The 24,131-nt window shown below is 37.0% G+C and overlaps 2 protein-coding genes across 2 annotated transcripts; both read right to left on the reverse strand.

Annotated features, from left to right (window-relative positions):
- Window positions 1-2,725: 2,725 nt before the first annotated feature.
- LOC128469906 (carotenoid-cleaving dioxygenase, mitochondrial-like) lies at window positions 2,726-15,538 on the reverse strand. The gene is made up of 12 exons (XM_053451703.1): window positions 15,344-15,538; window positions 13,166-13,367; window positions 12,476-12,687; window positions 12,270-12,385; window positions 10,465-10,567; window positions 9,718-9,846; window positions 7,143-7,303; window positions 6,711-6,878; window positions 6,083-6,220; window positions 5,774-5,956; window positions 3,762-3,872; window positions 2,726-3,118 (listed from the first exon to the last, which is right to left on the reverse strand). The coding sequence occupies exons 1-12, from the start codon at window positions 15,378-15,380 to the stop codon at window positions 2,999-3,001; spliced, it is 1,680 nt and encodes a 559-aa protein (XP_053307678.1). The 5' UTR covers window positions 15,381-15,538; the 3' UTR covers window positions 2,726-2,998.
- A 751-nt stretch (window positions 15,539-16,289) lies between these two features.
- Window positions 16,290-24,131, reverse strand: TEX12 (testis expressed 12). Its single transcript, XM_053452453.1, has 5 exons — window positions 24,094-24,131; window positions 21,436-21,510; window positions 19,209-19,308; window positions 19,056-19,107; window positions 16,290-17,049 (listed from the first exon to the last, which is right to left on the reverse strand). The coding sequence occupies exons 2-5, from the start codon at window positions 21,502-21,504 to the stop codon at window positions 16,896-16,898; spliced, it is 375 nt and encodes a 124-aa protein (XP_053308428.1). The 5' UTR covers window positions 21,505-21,510; window positions 24,094-24,131; the 3' UTR covers window positions 16,290-16,895.

The following is a 24,131-nucleotide window of genomic DNA, read 5'->3' on the forward strand; positions in this document are numbered from 1 at the left end:
GTGTATGTGTGTTTGGAAGAGTGAATAAGTGTGAGTGTTTATTTGTGTGAGAGGCAGTGTGTGTTAACATGAATGTGTAGGCTTGTGTGGAAGGGAGTGTGTTGATGTGACTGTGTAACTGTGCTAGTGTGAGAGTATATGTAAGTGTGCGTTAGTATAAGTATATGTGTTAGCGTGAGTATGTATGTGTGCTAACATGATTACATACGGTTTGTGTAAGTGTGAGAGTTTGTGTGTATGACTATGTGTGCCATGCGTACACGAGTTACAGGGGGAAAGCGCTTTATTGAATGTGTGTGATATCAGCATACTAAACAGTCCCTGTATGTCACTACACCAGGATATGACTATATCATACCTCCCAACATTCCAAAATGTGAAAGAGGGACACTTTTTAAAAAAAAATCTCATGGAACCTATACAAGCAATTGCACTTTAAAATGTCGCACTCTCATCGCCACTTAAAACACACTTAGTTTTTGTCAGCACGGTCATGCATATTAAAAATAACCAACACAATAGATTGAATTCCCATTAGGCTCAGCCAGACATACTGCTTCCATGATGCTGGCTGAGCATCATGGGAAGTGTAGCAACAGTAAAGTTGCAGATGCTAGCTGTGAACTAAAATTCCTATGATTCTCAGCCAGCCAGGTGTCCACCATAATGCTGGCTGAGTATCACTGGAAAAGTAGTCCACAGCAGCAGAGATTTTTTTTTAATTAAAAAAGGCTAAAGTTAGCTTCCCTCCCAGGACCCTATACACATACACTGCCCTTACATACACACATACACGTACACTGCCCTGACACACATATACATGAACACTGCCCTTACACACACACATATACATGTACACTGCCCTTACACACACACATACATGTACACTGCCCTTGCACACACACACACAAATACACGTACACTGCCCTTACACACACACATATACACTGCCCTTACACACACATATATACACATACACTGCCCTTACACACCAGCTAAGATATACCTATACTGCTCTTACACACACCGGCCCATACACACACAAGCTTACAAACACATACATACACATACACTGCCCTTACAGCCCTTACATCTCTCACCTCTTCCACCATCCTTCTGCCTCCGTCCTGTATCCTGCATCCTGTGGTGGGAGTGCGAGTGGTTAAGGAGCAGTAAAGTGAGGTCTGAAGCGACAGACCTCACGCTCCCTAATGCTGAGCCTACTAGAGGGAGATTGTGATCTCCCACCAAGTCTGCAGGCTGCAGCTGCTCATCAGGCGGCTGTGTGCCCCCCCCCCACAGCTGCACCTGAGGTGAGTACGGATCTCGTCTCACCCTTCCTCTGCCCCTGCAAAGCGGGACAGCAGGGCAGAAACCCAAAATCGGGACTGTCCCGCCTAAACTGGGTCTGTTGGGAGGCATGCTATGTATCTCTTATTGTCTTGCATTATTGTGGAGAGCTGCAGCTTCAAGGTGTGGGGGGTGATAGTTCTATTAAGTCTGACAGATCTTACATGGATTGGAACACGTTTTCTACAATGTGCCAACAGGGCCGGCCCTACAATGGAGCAGAGTGGGGCAATTGCCCCAGGCGGCACTTTCGAAGAGGCCGCCCCAAGCGGAGGAGAGAGAGGGGCGCCGAGTGGTTTTCGCTTACCAAGTTGTCAGTACCCGCTCGGCGCCCCTCTCTCTCCTCTGCGAGCCCTCTAGCTCTGCCACAGTGCCGGCTTGTAATGCTGAGCACCGGGAACTTACGTCACTTCCGGCGTTCAGCATTACAAGCCGGCACCGAGACCGAGCTAGAGGGCTCGCAGAGGAGAGAGACAGGGGCGATGAGTGGTTTTCGCTTACCAAGATGCCAGTACCCGCTCGGCGCCCCTCTCTCTCCTCTGCAAGCCCTCTAGCTTGGTCTCGGTGCCGGCTTGTAATGCTGAACGCCGGAAATGCCGGCGCTCAGCATTACAAGCCGGCACCGTGTCAGAGCAGGGAGACTTGCCACAGGACTGTTTAAAGGTAAGTACAAAGGGAGAGGGGGGGATAGGGTAGATAAGGCACAGTGGCATATAGGGGTTTAAAAGGAATGGCAGAGTGGCATATATGGGGTAAAATGAATATCAGGGAGGCAGAGTGGCATATAGGGGGTTAAAAGGAATGGCAGAGTTGCATATCTGGGAGGCAGAGTGGCATATAGGGGTATAAGGCATTTCTGGAGGCAGAGTAGCATATAGGGGTGTAAGGCATATCTGGCAGAAAAGAGGCATATCAGGGAGGCAGAGTGGCATATAAGGGGGTATAAGGCATATCTGGGGGCAGATGTGGATAACTGGGGGGCAGGTTGGTAAATAAAAGGAAATAAAAACAAAAAAATTTTAACTTAATATTCAAATTGGGGGGGGTCGTCTTATAATCAAAGTCATCTTATAATCAAGCAAATATGGTACTTAAATCACATAATGTGATTGTTAGTTACAAAAAGTACATTAAAACAGCATATATTTAAACTAAGCCATCTTATTTTATCTCTAAATCAGTAGTATTGCTTTTTGTATGTTACTTAATATGTATTTAAAAAGGTTGTGTTACAGTGAAACTCACTTAGGTTTAGAAACCTTTTGGAATATATAAACAAATATATAAATTAAAGCAAGGAGATCCAGATTATACTATTTGCCTTGCTTCACTAATCATTTCCACCAAAGAAGAAGGGGACAGGCACACCAGTATAACTCGTATTCCAATTGGTATTTATTTCAAAGAATTGAATTTGTGTTCAATCAGCGTGGGAAAACAGGCAAACAAGAAAGGTGCAAGCTTAACGCGTTTCGCTCCTTGCTGGGTGCTTACTCATGTGCATCATAATGTAATGTTATATGTATTAAAAAGGGCTGCATTACATAAAAACTCACTTAGACTAAGAAAGTTTTTGAAATATATGGACTGACATGTAAATGAAAGTAAAAAAAAAACACTTGAGTATATACTGTGTTACATAATGATTTCAGTGTTTCCGAGGCACAAAAATTCCATGCAGTAAATAAGGCACATGTACAGGAACCTCTGCTCTTCCAATTTCTGTGAAGTTTTTGGCATCTAAAACGAGCAGGAATGTTTTTTTGTCCTAAAAAATTAAACAGAATATAAAGTGTTTGGTGAGTTTCCAATTTCACTATGTATTTTGTGCGTTTGTAGGAATGTCCGATAAGCATACCTGGGAACTCTCCGAGTTTGACCCGGAGATTGCCAGGTGAGTGCTGCTCCTCCGGTTCTCCGGGTCAAGACCCGAACCCCCCTATTTGAGGTCTTCTAATCAGACCTCAAATAGCTGAAAAAAATGTCCGCTGGGGCCAGGCTGCTTACCAGTGCTTTGGTCGCAAGCAGCATCTCTTGTACTAGCCAGGATAACAGGGCAGAGTGGAAAGTCAGGGGGCAGATGTGCATAACTGGGGGAGCAGTTTGGCAAATAAAAGGAAATAAAAACAAAAACTATTTTTCTCAATCATAGCTTTTATTAAATATGAAAAAATAGTTTACATCAATTAATATTTACTAGTAAAACTTTTTTCCTATAGGGTAGTCTTACATTCAGGCTTTTTATAAATAAGGGTTATTTTGGAGTTTAGCTATACAAGATGTACCCTAGTACAGTTAAGTCAGTTTCTTGATTTTCGCTACAACCATACATACGTGGGCCAATTTGACCAACAAGGAGAAGACATGCAAGAGGAAGTTACTTGAAGTAATACAGCAACAAACTGACCTACCTGATGGGGAGTGACAACAACAGAGAGGATCACACCATCATCTTCTTTATTAGAGTCTGGGCAGGGTATGAACACAGGTTCTGAAGGATAGAAGCCATCTTCCTGCCAAACCTTGCATGAAATAATCATACAGATAAATAAAGAAGACTTTTCAGGTTGTGACAGATTTTCACAAGCGATGACGTTTAAAACAGCAGGTAAAAATAAATTTAAACCAGACGTTGATAATTTTCAGTATTGACAGCATTCTTTATCAACGAACCTAAATATTAACATAGTCTTTGCTACAACAGGCTTAACAGGCTCACACACCAGTCCAACCCGGCTCACAGCATGTTTTTGCTGCCACAACCACTTCTTATGTCATCCTATTATTAGTATTAATATTTATTAAACAATAAGTTGCGGGTGAGGTGCGATGAGATTAAAAAAATACATATCGCTGTGTTAACCATGCACTATAAATATCCCACTCGTCCATTGTTGCTGTAAGAAATTGTCTGGGTTAGCCCTTTATAATGGCAAATTAAGATGATTTGTTGAATGTTTAGATCATTGATAACTGTTGAAGTTTGTGCACTATACAATATGATTTACAATATTATGACTTCAACTCACAAGTTATTAAATAAACCCCACTTTCACTTATATTTTTTGTTATGAACAATGCAAACACTAGGGGTCAATGTGCGCCCTTAAGAAATAAGCAAATATATTTTGTATAGTCTTCCACATATTACATTTAAGTAAAATTCTGCCTCATTCATATTTTATATGGGAACGCTTAATTCTCTTGTCACAAATAGCACAATTAATATTTTTGGGATGGGTGTGGTGGTCGCGCCTAAGGATATGATGGCTGTAAGGGTCTTCCGATATAACCAGGGGATGGAGATGTAAAATTAAGAAAAAACGAAAAATAGTGCAGAATGTCTTATGGAGCCAAGGTGAATAATAACAAGAAACATTTTAGGCACTCGATTAAAGTAGATAATACAACAGCACTTTCTATATTATCCACTTTGCAAGAAAGTGCCTAAGTTTATCTCTGTTTTCATTACCTCAAAACCCCCTGAGATCACATGATCAAAGTTCTCTTATCATCTTAAGGTCAAAAAATGCTCATTTTTTATATTCATTCTTTTAATTATAGTTTTGATATATATGTGTATTTTCCATTTCTTAATGTTGTTCTTTTAATTAGTGTGTGTAACCATGTGACTATGATGTCATTTAGGTGCCAAATTTGGAAGCTTGCCACACTATTTATACTTTAGAATGCCTATTACACTTTGGGCGAAACGTGTTGTGTTTTATCCACTTTTGCTTTTACTATTTAATAAAGCTTTGGGTTATTCTTATTTTTGGACCTCCATTTTCATTTTTATCCTGACTTTTATCCTATTTTGTATTCTGATTTTTTATCTCACTGGAGCTATTTCCTTGGTGGGCAAAATACCACCCATGTTGATGAGAATTGAGCAACCTTTATTTGCTCTCACAAATGTGAGTACTTTTTCATTGCTTTAAAGCCTATCCCAATTACCACAGTGCACACTAGGTCTTGTATCATTCATTATGTATCATTATCATGTATGTCTCAACATATCCACTCTGAAAACCTGTGACCTAAGTATATCATCAGAAGAAGCCACACCCACAAGAACATCCAGAGGCGGGGATTACACTGCCCATCCTGTTACAATAGAGCTATATTTAGCTCTATATAGAGTGTTTCCTGTTATTATTCACCCTGGCTCCATAAGACATACTGCACTGTTTTTTGTTTTTTCTTCATTTTACACATCTCCACCCCCTGGTTATATCGGAAGACCCTTACGGCCATCGTACCCTTAGGTGCGACCGCCACACAAAGGATTCTACCTTCAAGCCACGGTTTGTGTTGCTGCCTACAGCTCTGTTCAAAGACTACTCCCAGCACTGAACCATTTTTCTGTATTTACAATTAATATTTTCTATTAATTAGAAAAGCACCTTCAGAATGTGTTTACCATTAGTTTCTTGGTGTCAATATCCATTTTAATCAGAGAAGTTCCCACAAAATGCCTGAAACCACATCCATAGAAATAGCGGTACTTCTTTGTGTTGTATTTGTAATAGCTGATACTGGGGAATTCTAGGCCTCCTACATCATCCAGTGTGTTGTCATAGAGGTTTTCATGAGTGCACCATACCTACATAAAATAAATAAAAAGTAAAATAAATTAAAAATAATTATGAATAAAATGAAATATATGTCCCTGAAATATTACTGTGCATGTTTGATTCCCTCCCCCCAGACACATGTGTACTTTGCTCACCTTTCCATCCACCTTTTTGATAACTGTTGCTGTTGTATAAGTCAGAGGATTCATATCTACATCGTGTGACATGTTGGGGTCAATATTTAGTGGAAAGACAAATCTCCACGGATATAATTTTGGTAATTCATTGTAGATCTGCCAAATAAAATACAAGCTATGTTTCTGAACTGGACAAAAATGCACATAAAGTATAAGTATAAAACTAAGATACCTCCATATTGTTTCTTGTCTGGATGATAAATTTATGGAATTATCTTAAAATTAAGACCAGGGGGAAACATTTAAGAAAATCATAATTCAAAGCCATACCAAGCTAAATGCCCACTTTCTGCCCATTCCACTCATTTTCCCCTCCTATCTTCCTTTTTATAGCAAGCCATGCCATCCTTGACCAGGTCTCTTATCCAGGAAGCTTCCAGGTATGATCGTCCTGTTTGCATTTAGAAAGTAATTTTGTAGGGGAATGTGTGTCCTAATATTTATCGTTAAATATATAATAGACTGCAAATTGCTACTATTCTAGGTTTATAATAAAAGTTATATCTAAAGGAACAAGGTAATACAAGTAATGATGCATACAGAATGAATGTTTTCCTAAACTGTGAATACCCTGCATATTACATACCTCATCTAAAGCATGACCAGATTGGCGCAGGTTGAGGAGTTTATATGCTGAGAAAGGTTCTCCACTAGCGTAACAGCAGATATCAAGCACAATGCACCCCTGATCCTCAAAGGCATTGATCTGATGGAAAGTTGCAAAAGGCTGTGCATGGAAAGTCACAGGGTTTATCTGCACATGAACAATAAGACATCAGAATGCAGTTTGTAAAGGTACACAGGCGACAAATTATAATATGCTTTAGGAGACAAAGTATAATATGCATGAATTGTTTTTATCACAATATATTTCTGTGCATTAATAGTAAATTACAGATAGAACAAATCGAATCCAACATTTTTGCGTTGATCAATTTTTTAACAAGTCACCAGCGCTTACTAAAGAAGAGCATAGTCAAGATGATGGATTCATCAGAAATACAGATTGATGAGTTACCTCCCCTGTGTGTTTGTTAACCACATGGAATATGGTTTCATATCTTGGGTCCCAGATGAAAGAGTCAAGTATAGACGCTCCACTTATTTTGCTAGTGAGAATTTTCAGGATATTTAATTTCAATGGTTGTTCAATAAACACAATGTAGTTTTCTGTCATTCCTGAGTAAGACAAAATAGCAACATTAAAAATCTGGATCCAGTCTCCAGATTATCATCTGTTCCATCACATTAAATGAGATCTGTTGTGTTCCCAAATTTTATATTTTACAGTTCACTACACTAAATAAAGCATTGAAATCATACATACAGATTAAAATAGCTAATATATATGAAATTCACTAGACTTGGGTGCCGGCGAAGTCTTCGTGTTCGTCTTCGTGAACAAAAATCTTCTTATTCTATGAATATTCACCCGTTCCCATGCTCGTTTCGGGCGAATATTTGCATACATTCTTCGTATTCGTTTTCCTCTTCATTTTCTGCTGGTTTTCCAGCCTATCTTAAATCTTCCCTAGAATAGCAGAGCTTAATACAAGAATCCACAAGGGAGAAAAAGCTAACAGTGTGAGAAAAACAGATCCCTAGAGCTCTAACTTGAAAAAAAATTATAGCGTAAGAAAAATAAATTCCTAACACTGTAACCCGCCGCTTGTTTCGCTGAGATGCACCTGGGCTTCACGAAGACATCAAGGAATCACTAAGCGTAAATCCAACTTTGGCGCCAGGATCGTGTGCGTTTATCCCCTGCGATATTCATTTTTTTGTTTGAACGAAAACTCAACATTCGTGTTTGTTTTCATGTTCTCCCAAATACAAATGCACAAGTCTGAAATTCACACTGTGCGTATAGGATGTAAGTAATTTTTAAAAATTTCCATTCCCCTTTCTCAAAATTTGCATGAGTATTTCGCCTTATTAATGTATTCTTCTTTTGTAAATGCATTGTTCCGCATTGGTGAAAATCAAGTGATCCCCCCATGCCTTTTTAAGGAAGGTACAACAGATCAGGAAACTGTTATGCTAGTTTTGAGGACATCTGCTGCAGTCTAATCTTCTTCAGAATAAAATAGCCTCTTACTTTTGATCCAAACCAATACACTGATTGAACATTAAAAAGCATGTGGCATGGTCCCCCCTCCAGGCAGAGACACAGTTTGCATGCTGCAGACACAAGGTTGTTTACTTCAAACATGTATTGCAGCTAGGGTTAGTTAACACTCTAACTACATTTCCCATGACTCATAGCCAGTCTGGTATCTTAAGCATCATGGGAAAATTAGTACTCAACAACTGGAGTGCCAAAGGTTAGCGTTTATATCATATAATAACAGCACCAAATGTTAGTCACGACTGCTGCAAAACTACCAAGCGTCCTGTTTTAATTCCAAGCCTCTTGTAGTGTCCCTTACTACCCTCCAACTACCTTCTTTTTTCAATGCCTCATAGTGATGCTGTGCATCACAGAACTACACTACACAACATTAACTTTTCTGGACTACAACTACCATGATGTTGAGCCAGCAACATTGCTAGTTGATTATTATGGGAACAGTAGCTAGAATATATCCCCCCCAACAGAAAACAATCCTGATTAAAGATCAATGCAACCATGACACAAGAGTTTAAAAGTAAAAGTCTTGAAAAAATATCTAGTCAAATAGAGGGAAAATACATGGGATAGTGGGTATGCGTGCTGGAGGTGACTGCTCAGATTCAGCTTTGTGAAACCAACCCCTGTGCTGGGTATTAGGGTCAAACATATACACCTCTGCATTCTAGGGAATCCAGGGAACCTTTGAGGAGCGGTAACGGAGCCTGAAGGATAGGAAATTCTGGGGTAAGTGATTGCGTGTGTGTTAAGTTGTGTGATTATCTATAATGCTGTGAATACTTGTCTGACCTGAGTTATTGCGTGAGTGCCCGTCTGTGTGTGTTGTTAGCTGTGCTCTTGTCTGTTCCCTGTCTCTGAGTTATGTGACTGTGAGTTGTTGGAAGTGCTGTCACTTGCAAGTTTCTGACTGCTGTAAGTTATGTCTGTGAGTGAGGTGAGTTGTGTTCTCGTGAGTGCCTTGCAGTGTTGCTATTTGTGTGAGTGCATGCCTACAGGTGCTGTGAGTTATTGTGTATATTTGTGATCACTGTGTGTTCTTGCTTGTGAGTATATGTGAGTATATATTTTTTTAACCAAACAATGTTTGTCTGTAAATGCCGTGAGATCTGTGAGTGCCTGTGAGACTGAAAATGTATGTAATGTATTTATTCCTCAAATAACTAAACACAGCTGTGAATTGGATGATTTTATGGAGTACCACAACATTTACATATTTCCATAGGCATTTACATATGTGCAGTCCCCAATTTGTGTCTGTAGATTCAAATTGGCCCTGTGCCCATTTGAGTTGAATACCCCTGATTTAAATGTTTGGCTTTTTCCCCCCCAAGTATTTTAACATCCACTTGTTTTGATCATGGTTTGTCTCCTGGGTCTATACATTACTTAACCTGCGTTCTTTGGTTGCCAAAGAAGCATTTCTCAGTAGACTTTCAGAAATACAGTTCTATACGGCACGTACCAAAGCTGTGATAATAAGACGGTTTCATATTATCCTTTGCAGGTATGGAACAGACCACCGAAGCTCCATGTAGAGTGTCATCAGCCTCAGATTCCTGTGCTGGAACTTTAATAATATTGTAACATGTCCCTAAGAACAGTGACATTAGTATGAAATTAAGTCAAACATAAGAACAATGTTCTTAAATAGAACTAGAAGGTGTACTGTATTTTACTATGGAACCAACACACGATTATGGTATAAAAGAATGATTATGTTCACTGAACTTGATTAATTCTTTAAAATATTTTTTATCGATTCTGTAAACCAAAAAACTGTAGTCAATAGCAACATATAGTAAATCTAAATCATATATGAATTAACTGCTCAGTCAAAAAGATTATTTGCATTATATCCCATAAGAACCAATTATAGTGAAATAATTGGCTAATTAGCCAGCTCCAGCAATGTCATTGATTTCAAGGGCTTTCCTGAGGAGTAATTGACTGCATTGGGCAGCCAAAACTGAATTTTGGAGAGCGTAATAAGGGTTCCTCTGCAGCTGCCACATTTTCACAATTTTGTTTTATATATTATGCATATATGTTATTTTATTTTATAATTATTAGTAATTTCTGTTCATTCCAATGTCATGTACCATATATTCAAAGGGTTACAATGTGGGGCTGTAGCCAAGGCCTCCTGTCCCCTCACCATAAATAATGTGCCAGTATATACCTTAAGATGTGTGAGAAAAAAAGTTCTTACCCATTTTCCCATAAGAATTTCCCATGTTGTATGCAGTTCCATCTTGCTCATAATGAGGATGGGCTGTTGCACTATTTACAGCAATATAATTGCCCCAGTCAACCTTAAACAACAAAACATACAACTTTATTCTAAAGACAGAACAGAGATGCTCATTTCACACATCTTGTATTCTGCAAGAGTGTTATGACCCTCTTTCAACCTATGATGTTCTCTGCTACGACATGCCTTGGACACCAAAAGCCTTCAATTCATGCTGGCAGACTTATGTCATTCATTTACTACCCCTGTCAGCGTTGATCTGGTGTGATCCTGGGTGTCATTATATTGAATGGTATGTTGTGAATTTTAAGGAGATGTGATGATTTTACTATAGAACACGACCAAAATAAGAAACCTGGTAAGAGTCTAATAACTTTTGTCCCCATGTAGTAAAAAAAAAAACCTATTCTTTCAGCAGAACATTACTTACTTCTGTGGCACATAGGAGGTTACCTTTGGTGTCTAGCAAACTGCTGCCAAGGAGCAAATATTAAGAAATAAAGATCCTTTTACATATTATTTGTGGGAACAGGTTCAAGTTATCCGAAAACAACAGATGACCTGACATGACATTTTCAAAGGTGTTAATATCATTAGTTATGTAAAGAGTTGGTGAATTAAATTACAATATCCTTCACATCCCCCTTCTGTCTAATCAAGCATTTCATTTTCTTGCTCAGACAATGCAGTCAGTGTAGAGTGAACTTTCTGGTGCTTGTTATCCGGAAGATTTTTGGTGCATGTGGAAATTGAATTCTGGGCTACTATAATTTAAAAAAGACAATTACTTTTTCCCCAGTTTCTAATGAATATGCGTTGGTCATGGACTTGCTTTAAGGCAAATTTGTCTTGGGACTCTATGTTACTTGGACATATTTCGATGAGCTTCCCCCCAGGCAGAGACATATTATCTGTCCCTGTTCTCATTGCTAAGTGTTTTTTTGAATGAAACTACAATTAAAATCTCAAAAATTACAGAATACCACTAGACACAACCATATAAGGTAAACAAATAGACATTGGACTGAATTTACATCCATACAGGTGACTGTTTTTAAATGTTTTACCCTTCGTGACAATGGCTGTTTTACAATTTCTGTGGTGTTCGTGCTGTCATTTTCTTCTTTCTTTCTTCATTCTCATTTACTGTGCCCACACAAATTATATATTTTTTTCCCAGGACAAAAATGGCTTTTTTTTTAGATACCAGTATTTAATATCTAATTTACTACAAAACAAAACAATCAAATATGGTGAACTATTTTAAAAAAAGAGTTCTTCTGACTTTTATTTGAAACATCTTTACTTATCTGCAAAAGCTAATGACAAAAAAACGCTAAATAGATTCTAATAAAGTTATTACACATTGTATTTTAGGTATGAATTTACAGCTCCTGGTACTTCTTACTGTCACTTAACACCACAATAGAATCCCTTTTTGCTCCTCAAGCTCTTTGCTTTCTCTTCCATACACCCTAGTGACAAGGGCATATTATTGCATGGGATGATTATGCCCCAGGCAGCTACCCCTTTAGCCCTATCGTCAAGAAAATCCAAAAAATCCACTTGAAAACTATGGTTCGAACATGAACAAGCATAAGCAGACCATGTTCAAAAAAAAACTTGAACTGTAGTCAAGAATCTAACATTTATCTGAAAATTGCATTTCAGTACATCTGATTTTAATTATGCTATCTTTATAAATAATTTCCTCGTGTACACTAACTTAATCAGGATCTGTGTACAGGCTATGATATGATCACCTTTTTTCTTGTTTCTAAAGTCTCTGGATCAACTTTATGTATCACATTAGTCTCTGTACTGACATAATAATCACTGTTATATTTCAGAAAGTTGATGTTTCCATTATCAGTCGGTTCTGAAAAAAATATGCAAAAATAAACAGAAGTGAGGATTGTCAGCAACACAAACACATTGTGTGCTAAAAAGTAGCTATAGCATGACTTACCTGGCAATTCAAATGTAGACAAGAAGCGTTGAAACATGCTTTTACAGGGGTCTGGCATGGCAGACGTCCCAAACTCAGAGACCACAATACGGTTGTGACTTTTATTTATTGTGTATGAATTACTTTCAAGAAACCTACTCATGTAAGTCACACATCCATTCTCGATTGTGAACTTATGCATCAAGGCCATGCCATCAAACCAGTGGTTGTAACTTATAAAAGATAAGAAGCATAAGACATTTTAGTTCACTGGGGAGAAAAAAAGATTAGAGCAATCCAATAACCATACCTTGTAGATGCTTAACTAGGGGTTGCCTTAGTCAGTTAGAAGGAAGCCTCCGGTTTGTGATCAGATGTATGGGAGAATAGAAGGGGTAGGAGAGAATGAGTATATAGAATACTGTATATTGGAAGGTGGTATGAATTGTTCATGATTTGTATAGATTCTCCATACAGAGTATGTATAGATTTTTGCTGCAGCCAGTATGGGCTAAAGCCCCACATTTTTATAAGGCTTGCAACACCTCTTTTGGCTAATGGATATTTTTAGCCCTGGCACAGGTTCTTATGTTTGCACTTAATCTGCATTGTGGTGCCACAGATAATGCTTGGCCCCTGCAACTGTGATACAAATCTTATAGAAATATGTTTGGGAATAAGAATTTAGAAAAATTATTTATTTTTTCCCACCTCTCATTTCCAAATTCAAATTTGCCAGGCCCATTTCTGAGCAGATTACCCTTGATCCACACAGGGATTGTTCCTGTTATTTGAGTTGAAGTCGGTTGTGGTGTTTCTTGTACAGTTTGAAAAAGTGGTGCAATGCATTCTAAACCAGTCCTGGTGGGAGAATACAGTTGTCTTTTCTCCTTGCTAACAAAGTTCTTTAGAACTGAGGAAAATGGAGATATGATAACGTTAGAGATACTGAGACAGGCAACCAATTAGTAAGTATTGTGTTGTTGATAAAGGAACAAATCAACACATTAGTTTTGCGATCTCCGGAGCCACTGCCAGTTTCTTACTTTAATCAGGATATTTAATCAGGTGCAGTTGTTGGTCTACAAGGAAAATGCATCTATATAATTTATTGAGTTTGATATGATATAAGTGAAGTCAATATAATGTTCGAACACAGATGGACATATCCCAGTCCATACGTGTACAAGCTATGTAATGCATATGTGTATTGATATTCATCTCTGCCCATGTTAATGCATACTGTTATCTGCTGAACCATAAAATATGTGAGTAGACTGAGTAGATTGAGAGCATGTTCACACAAACACCCTAAGGCATATTGTTAATATGTTAATATGCATGAATGAACACGGACTGCAAATTGATATGAACTATCACAATACATGCAGTAAGGTGCTGAGAGAGTCTGTCATTTCAATAAAAAATGATCTGCAAATACCTACATTCACTGAGGAGGAACTTGTGCAGATTACTGTAATATAAATTGTGAATTTTAATCTTCCAGAACATAACAGATTAATTTTAGCAGTATATATATGAAAAGAAAGTAGTCTAAAAAATCCTTTTAATAACTTCCAAATTTAGAATAAAGAATGACTGGTATTCAGCAAATTAGGCCAATGCAGGGGGAATAATTTGTTAGCAGACACCAAATTAGAAGCCAACCCCAAACAGGAGTCACATGGCATTCAACACGCTGTAGTAGGCTGTGTAGAAATTACTTTTTTATATATATAATAGATTTTTTTTTGTTTTTTACAAAAAATGAATGGGGTACAGAAAGGAAAAAAGCAGGGGGGGGGCAAAAATAATTTCAAGTGTTCATACATTCAAATGTGGCTATAACATATCAGTTATGGTACATAAGTGTAGAAAATACTTTTTGCCCTGTCCTTCACTAAATGAAGTCCAACACGCTCTGGAGGGTTTAGCATACCAATTAGGTTACATTTTGCATCTCATTTAGGATGTTGCTCTTATGATATTGCTCATGGATGACAGCGTAACCATTTGTGTAGGTGACAGAGGCTACATCCAAAACTTAAGTTAAAAAAAATCATATTTCATTTAGATGTGAATATGTTTCTGTAGCTTTTGTCTAGTGACATTTATATGCTGGAGATTGTGCTTCCCAATGACCACATTTGTGTTCTGAAACAATGTAAAATTGTGCTATTTAAAAATAAAATACTTACCTTAAGATTCTAATCACACTGTAGATATATCAACGTTCTATCTTTGTACAGAACGGAAAATAAGTGTTTTCCTACAATGGGTATATGCTTACAACAAGAATATAAAAGGGGAAAGTTAAAATGCAGAGACAACGTTATTGATGTGCAAGGTGGAAAGTTTTGACCATCAGTACACATGTTAAAAGTCAATAAATAAGCTGTGAAAATGGAGCCTGTCTAGAAAAAAAATATAAAATGATGTTCATTCAGATTAGGTTTACACAGCAAATGCTAATATCTGAATACTGTACTATGTCACACAACTGCTACTAATACAAAGGAGTATGATACACAATCCCAGCATCGACACTGCAGTACTTAAAAGTATCCACCAACAAAATTAAAATCTTATACCAAATCAAATTTGCAGGACTTTATATGCCATCCTTTGGCCTTATTGTGTCTATAACTCCAAGGGTATACTGAATATAAGCAGCTCTGTTTCTAATATTCCATGCCTTCTGTGTATAAAAATACTTAACAATGAATGGGAATTTTTGTGTCCCTATCAGATTTTTGCAGTAAGAAACAATGGACCGTCTAGATGATTTTAAATGGTTCTTATCTAACATAAGCTTATATGTTGTTATTGTCATCAAAAAGCAGCCAATGTTACCCTCAGTACAGCAACAAATCGATTTCTGCATCTTACCTGGGATATTTTGAATAACGGATAATATGAAATCCATAACTTGATTCTGTTATCTCCCCGACAAGTATATAAACATTGGAGAAAATGCTTTACTTGCAGTTGACCGTATGCTTATTTGATCCTTAGGCATCAGCAGAATCCTCCCAGACTGGCTTATTGAGGCTGACAAGCTGTATGTCGTGAAAAGCTCCCTCAGCCGGAATATGCTTCACAATAAAAGCCTTGTGGAGCATCAGCAGTAAATAAAGGTCCTTTCTTATTTCATTGGTGGAACATAATGCATATTCTCCAATCAGAGGATAAAATCGAATCTATCATTTTGCTGCATGGAACATAACAGGCTACAGGCAATATTTAGTTATTATTTCATAACATAATCATGGATGATCTTGGGTATGACCTTAATTATTTCTCCCACTATTTACTGATATAAACATAATCATAGCCAAACTGGTATCAGTTGAATTAAATGTATCATTGGATTTTATTTTACATTTTTTATAGCAAACTAAAATACTGTATGTAGCTGCCCCTCTAATGGTTAAATATGCTTTACAAAAGGTTGCCCACGCTTTTGTGGAACTGAAGCTAACTGGCCGTTATTAGCTAAGTCAAGAAGAAAAAACTACAACTGTTCTGCAAACACCCTCTTTGGTGAATGAACCAATATCTTATCCCCTTCCCACATTCATGAATTAGGTTTGCTTAAAAAACTATAGTGATGGCATTCTACATCATATATTTAATAGCGAGGGTTTCCAGTGCAGGAGACTGCCTTTCAACCAACATGACCCCAGATCCTCTCTCTTGTAACTAGAAAGTACCTCCTGATGTAATCATGTTGGCATAATTACTGCAGTGTTCCTTTAAATATTTATTTTAATATTATATGTATGTATCTATGTTTTACTTCACAATGGTACACAAATGTACACAAGACCTGGAATGATATGCTATAACCAATCATTTTAATATTTCAGAAACAAATATAGACAGAAAATACCTAGAATGTACAAACCAGCAACATTTGTACAAAACATTTTCAGATGTTCCTTGCAAGCACCAAAGGACTGCTGCACTTTATGGATAGAAATATGTCAAATATGTCATAGTACATTTTTATAAAATAAATACTAAAGTACAGTACTGCAGTATTAATTTCTAATGATAATTTAGGGACTAACCATTTTATCATGACTGTAAAATTATTTACAATTTGCATTAAAACTAGAATACCCTTACAATCTTGACCAATAGCAGTTAGGGAATCATTCCTGTTATAAAGCCATGTTATAAGCAGTAGAAGCAGTAGAAGAATGCATAAGATAAATAAACTTATATTGCTTTATTCATTTGATAGTACATATACATTACAGGCAAAATATTACATATAGATTACAACAGGCAACATTTAGGTGTTGTAAGCACCCAACACAGATGATTACTGGATAGCCTTAATCATTCAGGATCTAGAAACATATATGAATGTTGACAACCATAAAGAACACGTCATTAAGAGGTTTGCTGCTAGGGCACAGCAGTTATCCAGTTCTCAACAATTTGATCTTTGCAAAGTGTTTGCAATCATGGTAAGGCGGTTCCTAAGGTTTTCCCTCTTCTGCTTTAAATGGATTTCCAAACATTTGGCTTCTTTAAGGATTTCATCAAACTCCTGCACATATGAGGCATCTACAGCTGATCTTTCACTTATAATAAAAAGAATATAAAAGTGTATCTTTAAACATGTACAGTACAAAACAAAAGAAAATTGGTCCAACGCATTATAAATGCAATCATAAAATAATCCAATGGTTTGATTTTTTTATGAGGCTTTAAGGGATTAAAAACAAAATCCAACCTGATTGGTAAAAGGGGGGTATGTATGACATCCTTTGCAATATACACTCACTGGCCACTTTATTAGGTACACCTTGCTAGTACCGGGTTGGACACCCTTTTGCCTTCAATTTTTGTGGCATACTTTCTAAAAGGTGCTGGAAACATCCCTCAGATATTTTGGTCCATATGGACATGATGGCATTATGCAGTTGCTGCAGATTTGTCGGCTGCACATCCATGATGCAAATCTCCCGTTCCACCACATCCCAAAGGTGCTCTATTGGATTGAGATCTGGTGACTGTGGAGGCCATTGGAGTTCAGTGAACTCATTGTCATGTTCAAGAAACCAGTTGGAGATGATGTGAGTCTTGTGCATTATCCTACTGGAAGTAGCCATCAGAAGATGGGTACACTCCATCATAAATGGAAGGACATGGTCAGCAACAATACTCAGGTAGGCTGTCCCATTTCAACAATGCTCAATGGCCCAAAATGTCCCCCACACCATTACACCACTATCACCAGCCTGAACCGTTTATACAAGGCAGGATGGAGCCATGATTTCATGTTGTTTACACCTGACCCTGCCATCTGAATGTTGCAGCTGGAATCGAGACTCATCAGATCAGGCAACATTCTTCCAGTCTCCCATTGTCCAATTGGGGTTAGCCTATGCAAATTGTAGCCTCAGTTTCTTGTTCTTAGCTGACAGGAGTGGTACCCGGTGTGGTCTTTTGCTGCTGTAGCCCATCTGCTTCAAGGTTCAACGTGTTATGCGTTCAGAGATGGTATTCTGCACACCTTGGTTGTAACGAGTGGTTATTTGAGTTACTGTTGCCTTTCTGTCACCTCGAACCAGTCTGGCCATTCTCCTCTGACCGCTAACATTAACAAGGCATTTTCGTCCACACAACTGCCGCTCACTGGATATCTTCTTACCATTTTTTTCAGACCATTTTCTGTAAACCCTAGAGATGGTTGTGCATTAAAATTCCAGTAGATCAGCAGTTTCTGAAATACTTCCAGCCTGTCTGGCACCAACACTCATGCCACGTTAAAAGTCACTTAAATCTCCTTTCTTCCCCATTCTGATGCTCAGTTTGAACTTCAGCAAGTTGTCTTGACTACGTCTACATGTCTAAATGCATTGAGTTGCTGCCATGTGATTGGCTGATTAGCTATTTCTGTTAACAAGCAATTGAACAGGTGTACCTAATAAAGTGGCCAGTGAGTGTATATGACTCTTCTTAGCAGAGCAAATCATATGCATTGTAATCTTAGGCAATAAAGAAATGTTTATTTTGCATTGCGTTAACATACTGTTGGCTTATATAGATCTATGTGGTTGTATTTGAAAGGACAGTATTATTTAGCAATTATGAGATGAAGCTTGGACTAATATTTTATGCCTTTTTGATAAGAAATTGGTACATTTGTTTGGCATTCAGTGACACTGGAATCATGTTTACATCAGTGTGAGCGGAACAACCTGTTTTCCAACCCTTATTCATTTATACAAAGAGATGAAAGCTCATCTCGAGTCTGATTGGCCAGCATAAATTCTGAATTGCAAATCATTTACTAAAAAAAGGCAACTACACCAAACAATAAACTAATTTACAATTTCTTTTGGTATAAAGAATATATTTCAAAAATTTCCAAATTAATGACTATCACTTATTTTCCACAGCAATGTTTTCTATACATTTACCCCCTCAGTGTTCATTTACCAACTCTTTCTCTGTTGAAATTTTAGTTGCTTTTCATATCTAATTTTCTGTTTCAATGATTTGTATTTTACTGCATTTCCATTAGCGGAACTATGATGTAGATAAAACCATAATATAATACTGTAACAATAGTAATACGTACCTCAATACTTTTGCAAACTTGGCAAAAATTAGGTTTATCTCCTTGCTTAAATCTATTAACAGAAGTATTACACAGAATATCAGTAATGCCAGAGTTTATAAAACATACATAAATTAATTTAAAATATGAATACATTAATGAATATTTTAATACCTTTAATCACAGCTTCTAAGTCTCCAATTTCAGAACTGTCCGAACGTACTGGAGATGTGTCTGTTGGTAAAGAACACTGTGTGGTTTCTGACTCTTTTACCTGTAGGATGATAAAGATGTGTCCTGTTGAATGTAGTAATCAATTGTGTTTGGAAACTAGTCAAAATAATCAATTGCTATTATAAAACCCAGTACTATATATAATATTTAAATAGTAAAACAACTAATAAAAATTATATTTACAATTTTTTTATATTACTCTGGGGAGACAATTCAAACCAGCAGTTTTATCTGATCCTGGCAAATTTTTAAGGAAAATCCCGATGTCCCTTTTTTTTACTACTAGCTCAAAACGTGTAATGGGTATGGGCAGGGCCCTAGGTGACTTGACCCTGGGTCCCTGTTGGTGACAGCATTGTATAACTGCTGTGAGAGAAAACACTGAGAATGTGACAGCTCAGTGTTTTCTCATGACTTCCCAGCCACCAAGGGTGTTGCTAGGGTCAAGGACAATAATAATTTGGAAATGTGCTGCACTTTGGTACCCCAACATTTAACCTACCTTTTCTGCTGTTCCTTTCTGTATGTATAAATTTGTATATTAGTTAACCCCTTTTGTGACCGGACTGGTTTTCAATTTTTGTACCCTTTATGACAATTTCTGTGGTGTAATGTTTCTGTTTAGCTGTAATGTTCTTTCTCATTTACTGTACCCACACAAATTATATATTTTTTTCAGGACATGAATGGCTTTCTTTAGGTATCATTTTTTTAATAATATAATCTAATTTACTTTAAAAATAAATAGTATGGTAAAAAACATTTTTCTGCCTTTTTAGGAAAAATATTTTACTGTTTAATCAGTTAATTTTCTCAGACAATGCGGTGGTTTAAAAAAGTTAATTACTTTTTTTCTTAGTTTCTAATGAATCTGCGTTGGCCATGACTGCATGCACTTGCTTTAAGGCAAATTTGTCTTGGCACCCTATGTTACTTGAACATATTTGGATGAGCTTCCCACCAGGGAGAGAGATGTTAGCTGTCCCTGTTCTTATTGCTAAGTGTTTTTGAAAATGTAACTGAAATTAAATTCTGAAAAGTTATGGGATACCTCTAGACACAACCTTAAAAGGTAGTCATGCAGACAAGGGACTGAATGTATGTCCCAGGTGACTTTAGGGCCACACAGTACTGTTTTTTAATGTTTGTACATTGACAATGGATGCTTTAACATTTCTGTTGTCTTTGTGTTTAGCTGTAATCTTTTAGTGTACCCACACAAATTATATATTGTTATTTGTAGGACAAGGGGGTTTTCTTTAGATGCCATTATTGTGATCATAGCATCTAATCTACTATATAAAAACAATTATGGTGAATGCTAAATATATTTTAATATTTTTCCTGAGTTTAAAAATACTTTTTTTATATTTTTTTTGCAAATTATATGGCAATACGTATAAGTAGCATATTGCTGACCATTTTTTCAAATATGGTCATCTTGCACCATAAAAACCCCCATAAAAACATTGGGTAGTTCTAAACTCAGGACAAACTGTAGAATCTATTTAGCAGGTTTTTTCATTAGCTTTTTTTACATGAGTAAAAGCTTTTTCAAGTAAATTCAGAAAAAGTCCTTTTTTTTAATGTTTCACCGTATTTTATACTTTTTTTTATAGTAAAAGATATGATACAATCAAAATAATGACATCTTAAGAAAGCCCTTCTTGTCCTGAAAAAAACAGTATATAACTCGCGTGGGTTCAGTAAACGAGAGAGAAGAAAATTACAGCTAAACAGGAGCACCACAGAAATGTTAAAACAACCATTGTGCCAAAGGGTATAAAAAATAAAATCAGCCATTGTCATGAAGGGGTTTAAAGCTATAAATAAAAGTATACATTTTCTTCATATTTTTATAAGAGAATTTATAATGGCTCCTAAGGTGCCAACATCAAAACAGTAATCCAACAAAACATTGCAAAATAATGGGGTTATGTATGAAAAGTGGTCTCCCAATAAGATATGGCTACTTTTAAAACTTTGTACGAGAAGCATCTTTTAAAAATAAGTTTTTGTAAAAAAAAAAAAAATATATATACTTTCCTTATATTGTCCTTATTTAGCTACTTTGGTCTAAACATGGGGGCTTAATTTTCAGTAGAAGGTGATATAACTGTTGAAAAGGTTTAATACTAACTCATATAGTAGTTTTAAACTCACTCACTGTTACTTGTGTTTCTTTTTTGCGTTTAAAACCTTTATTTTCTTCATACTTCAGTGCTTTACTTGTCATTGTCACCTAGGTGATTTAAAAAGTCGACAAACATGATTTAACTTTTAAAAGAATAGAAAATGTATCTACATCAATAGTACATACTAATGACACAAACACTATTCAAAAATATACAAAAAAAAGAACAAATATATTTGGGAATCAATGTGAATCTCAAATGCATATTGGAGAAACATCATATGATCATATACTTTGTTCACCCTTGTTGGAATCTCTTCATGAAAGGTCAGGACCATGTGTATAACAATGTTTACCACAATCCAATAAGAAATTATAACCTGTTTATCTCATGCTGACACCAAAATTTCATTGTGTTCAAATTTATTCAATTAAAAAAAACACTAAAAAATGACTCCAAATTAGACAGAGAATCTGTGTCAGTTGATAAATTTAAAAAAATACTGTTTTTACTTAGAAGGATCATCTGACAAATCACTGACAACAGGAATTATGAAATTATTAAATTGTCTAGAGGAATTCAATGTAAAACAAAACATTTCTTCAAATAACTTTACATTTACACTTATACAGTGTAATGTAAAGTTGTGCAAGCTAGTTTAAACTCAAATGCCTGGCTAAGCCAGGACTAAAGTGAGAGCTAGAGATGTCTTAAAGAAACAGCCTAGTCCCCCATTTCCCATGGATTCCAAATCATTTTGTTGTCTGTAGAGTTGTGCATGTATTTTGTAACTGTTGGTTGTAAAATCTACACCACATCTAGTTATGTGAATTTCGTCAGAACACAGAGACAGTTTGTCGAACACAAAGGAATTTTTTCCCCTCGAATACGAACACAAACTTCTCGCTGATGTCCAAGTCTACGTTAACAAAGCATCACGCACAGGGGAGGGCTGGCAGCCTAAGGCCTGGGGGGCAAGTCTAGTAAAGTGGCCCATTGCGCCACCAAAGCGGCTGCGAGCGACATTGATAGCAGTCACTCCACCAGCGCCTAATGAAATTAAAGCAGCCGGCGTGCACGCATCGCGCCGCCCAATACCCGTGCCTCAGACGTGGGACGAAGAGCTGAGGAATGGCCATTGGGTCTGACTGCTGCATGATGCAAGGGTGTACCTAGAGTATGTGGCAGATCCTGTATGTGGCACCCCCCACACACACACTTTAAAACTGCATAGTTTCTATGGTTAGGCAAACATTGACAGGGGTACAGCAAAATTTTATCATTATATACTGAGGCACACATTGACGGTGGTACAGCATAACTGTTATCATTGTATACTTAGGGATTACGCTGTACCACTGTCAATGTGTGCCTATACATTGAGCCAGACACTGACAATACTGCAGTACAACCCCTATCACTATATACTAAGCCAAACATTGATGTGGTGTAGGCCTACCACTTCAGCGACTGGCTTAGTATATAGTAGGGATGCACTAGTTAATACAGGTCATACTTTAACTGATAATACAGATGTTTAAAGCGTTCAACATTTCTTGTTTGACTACAAAGCAACCATTAAATACTTTAACAAACCACAACATTTTCCAGAACATTGGTTTTACCCAAGGTGTCTGATTATTGTGTAGTACAGGATTGGTTGTATGGGGCTATCTGGCACACAATAGCACAATAACAGATGTAACACAAGTAAGATCAAGCCTTACACTGCAAGAAGAGTTTAATTATGTACTTTTAATTAAAAAAAGGTTGTCATGTAAGTTTTATTTGTTCAAATCCAAATGAGACTTGAAATAAATATATATATATATCAATCAATGAAAGTGTTTATGCGTGTAATATTTACAATTCTTTATGACTGAGTCACAGATTATGACCCTAAGGTTCAAAAAACCTTAAAATGATTTCTGCATTTGAGGTTTCTTTTCATCTATACAGCCTAGAATACAATACGGCTCTTTACTTTTGTGTTTTCATGAACCTTCGTGTTGCTGTTTCGTAGATCTGAGGTTTTATTTTACTATGTGTATTTTATTTGAGAACACGTATACTGTTTACAAACAAAACATGTTTGTAACAACCAGAACCATCATATAAACTGCATGCAAAGACCTCAGGCCTCTTAGACAAGGAAACCTTAAGACAACCTCATGCAGTTTAATGATTGAGGCTGTAGTATTTTAGTATGTAGTATAAGTTCAACCTGTATAAACCATGCAAAATAGGGCTAAACTGGGCTGCGCAGGCTATATATATATATATATATATATATATAGCCTGCGCAGCCCAGTTTAGCCCTATTTTGCATGGTATATATATTGTGGCATTGCATACTGGGAATTGTGGGGGGGGGTAAATATTTATATATATATATATATATATATAAATATTTACCCCCCCCACAATTCCCAGTATGCAACGCCACAATAAATTCCACGTGCAAAACAAGTTATTCCTTCATTAATAAATCACAAGGTGAAGACACACGGACACAACTACAAAACGCGACATGCCACACTAATACGTTTTATTCCGGTTTCTATGGAGGTTTAAGCATTTATATAGTAAACAGTAAGAGGAGCGCTTATACGATAATTAGCTAACCGCACACCTTCCTGAACGGCTATGAACTAGCAGACGGTGACATAAATAAATACACCGATACCGACCGAGCCCCACTCAGCCTGCGGGCGGAAATGTAAGCGCG

This window comes from Spea bombifrons, chromosome 12 (assembly GCF_027358695.1).
Source record: "Spea bombifrons isolate aSpeBom1 chromosome 12, aSpeBom1.2.pri, whole genome shotgun sequence".
NCBI lineage: Eukaryota > Metazoa > Chordata > Amphibia > Anura > Pelobatidae > Spea > Spea bombifrons.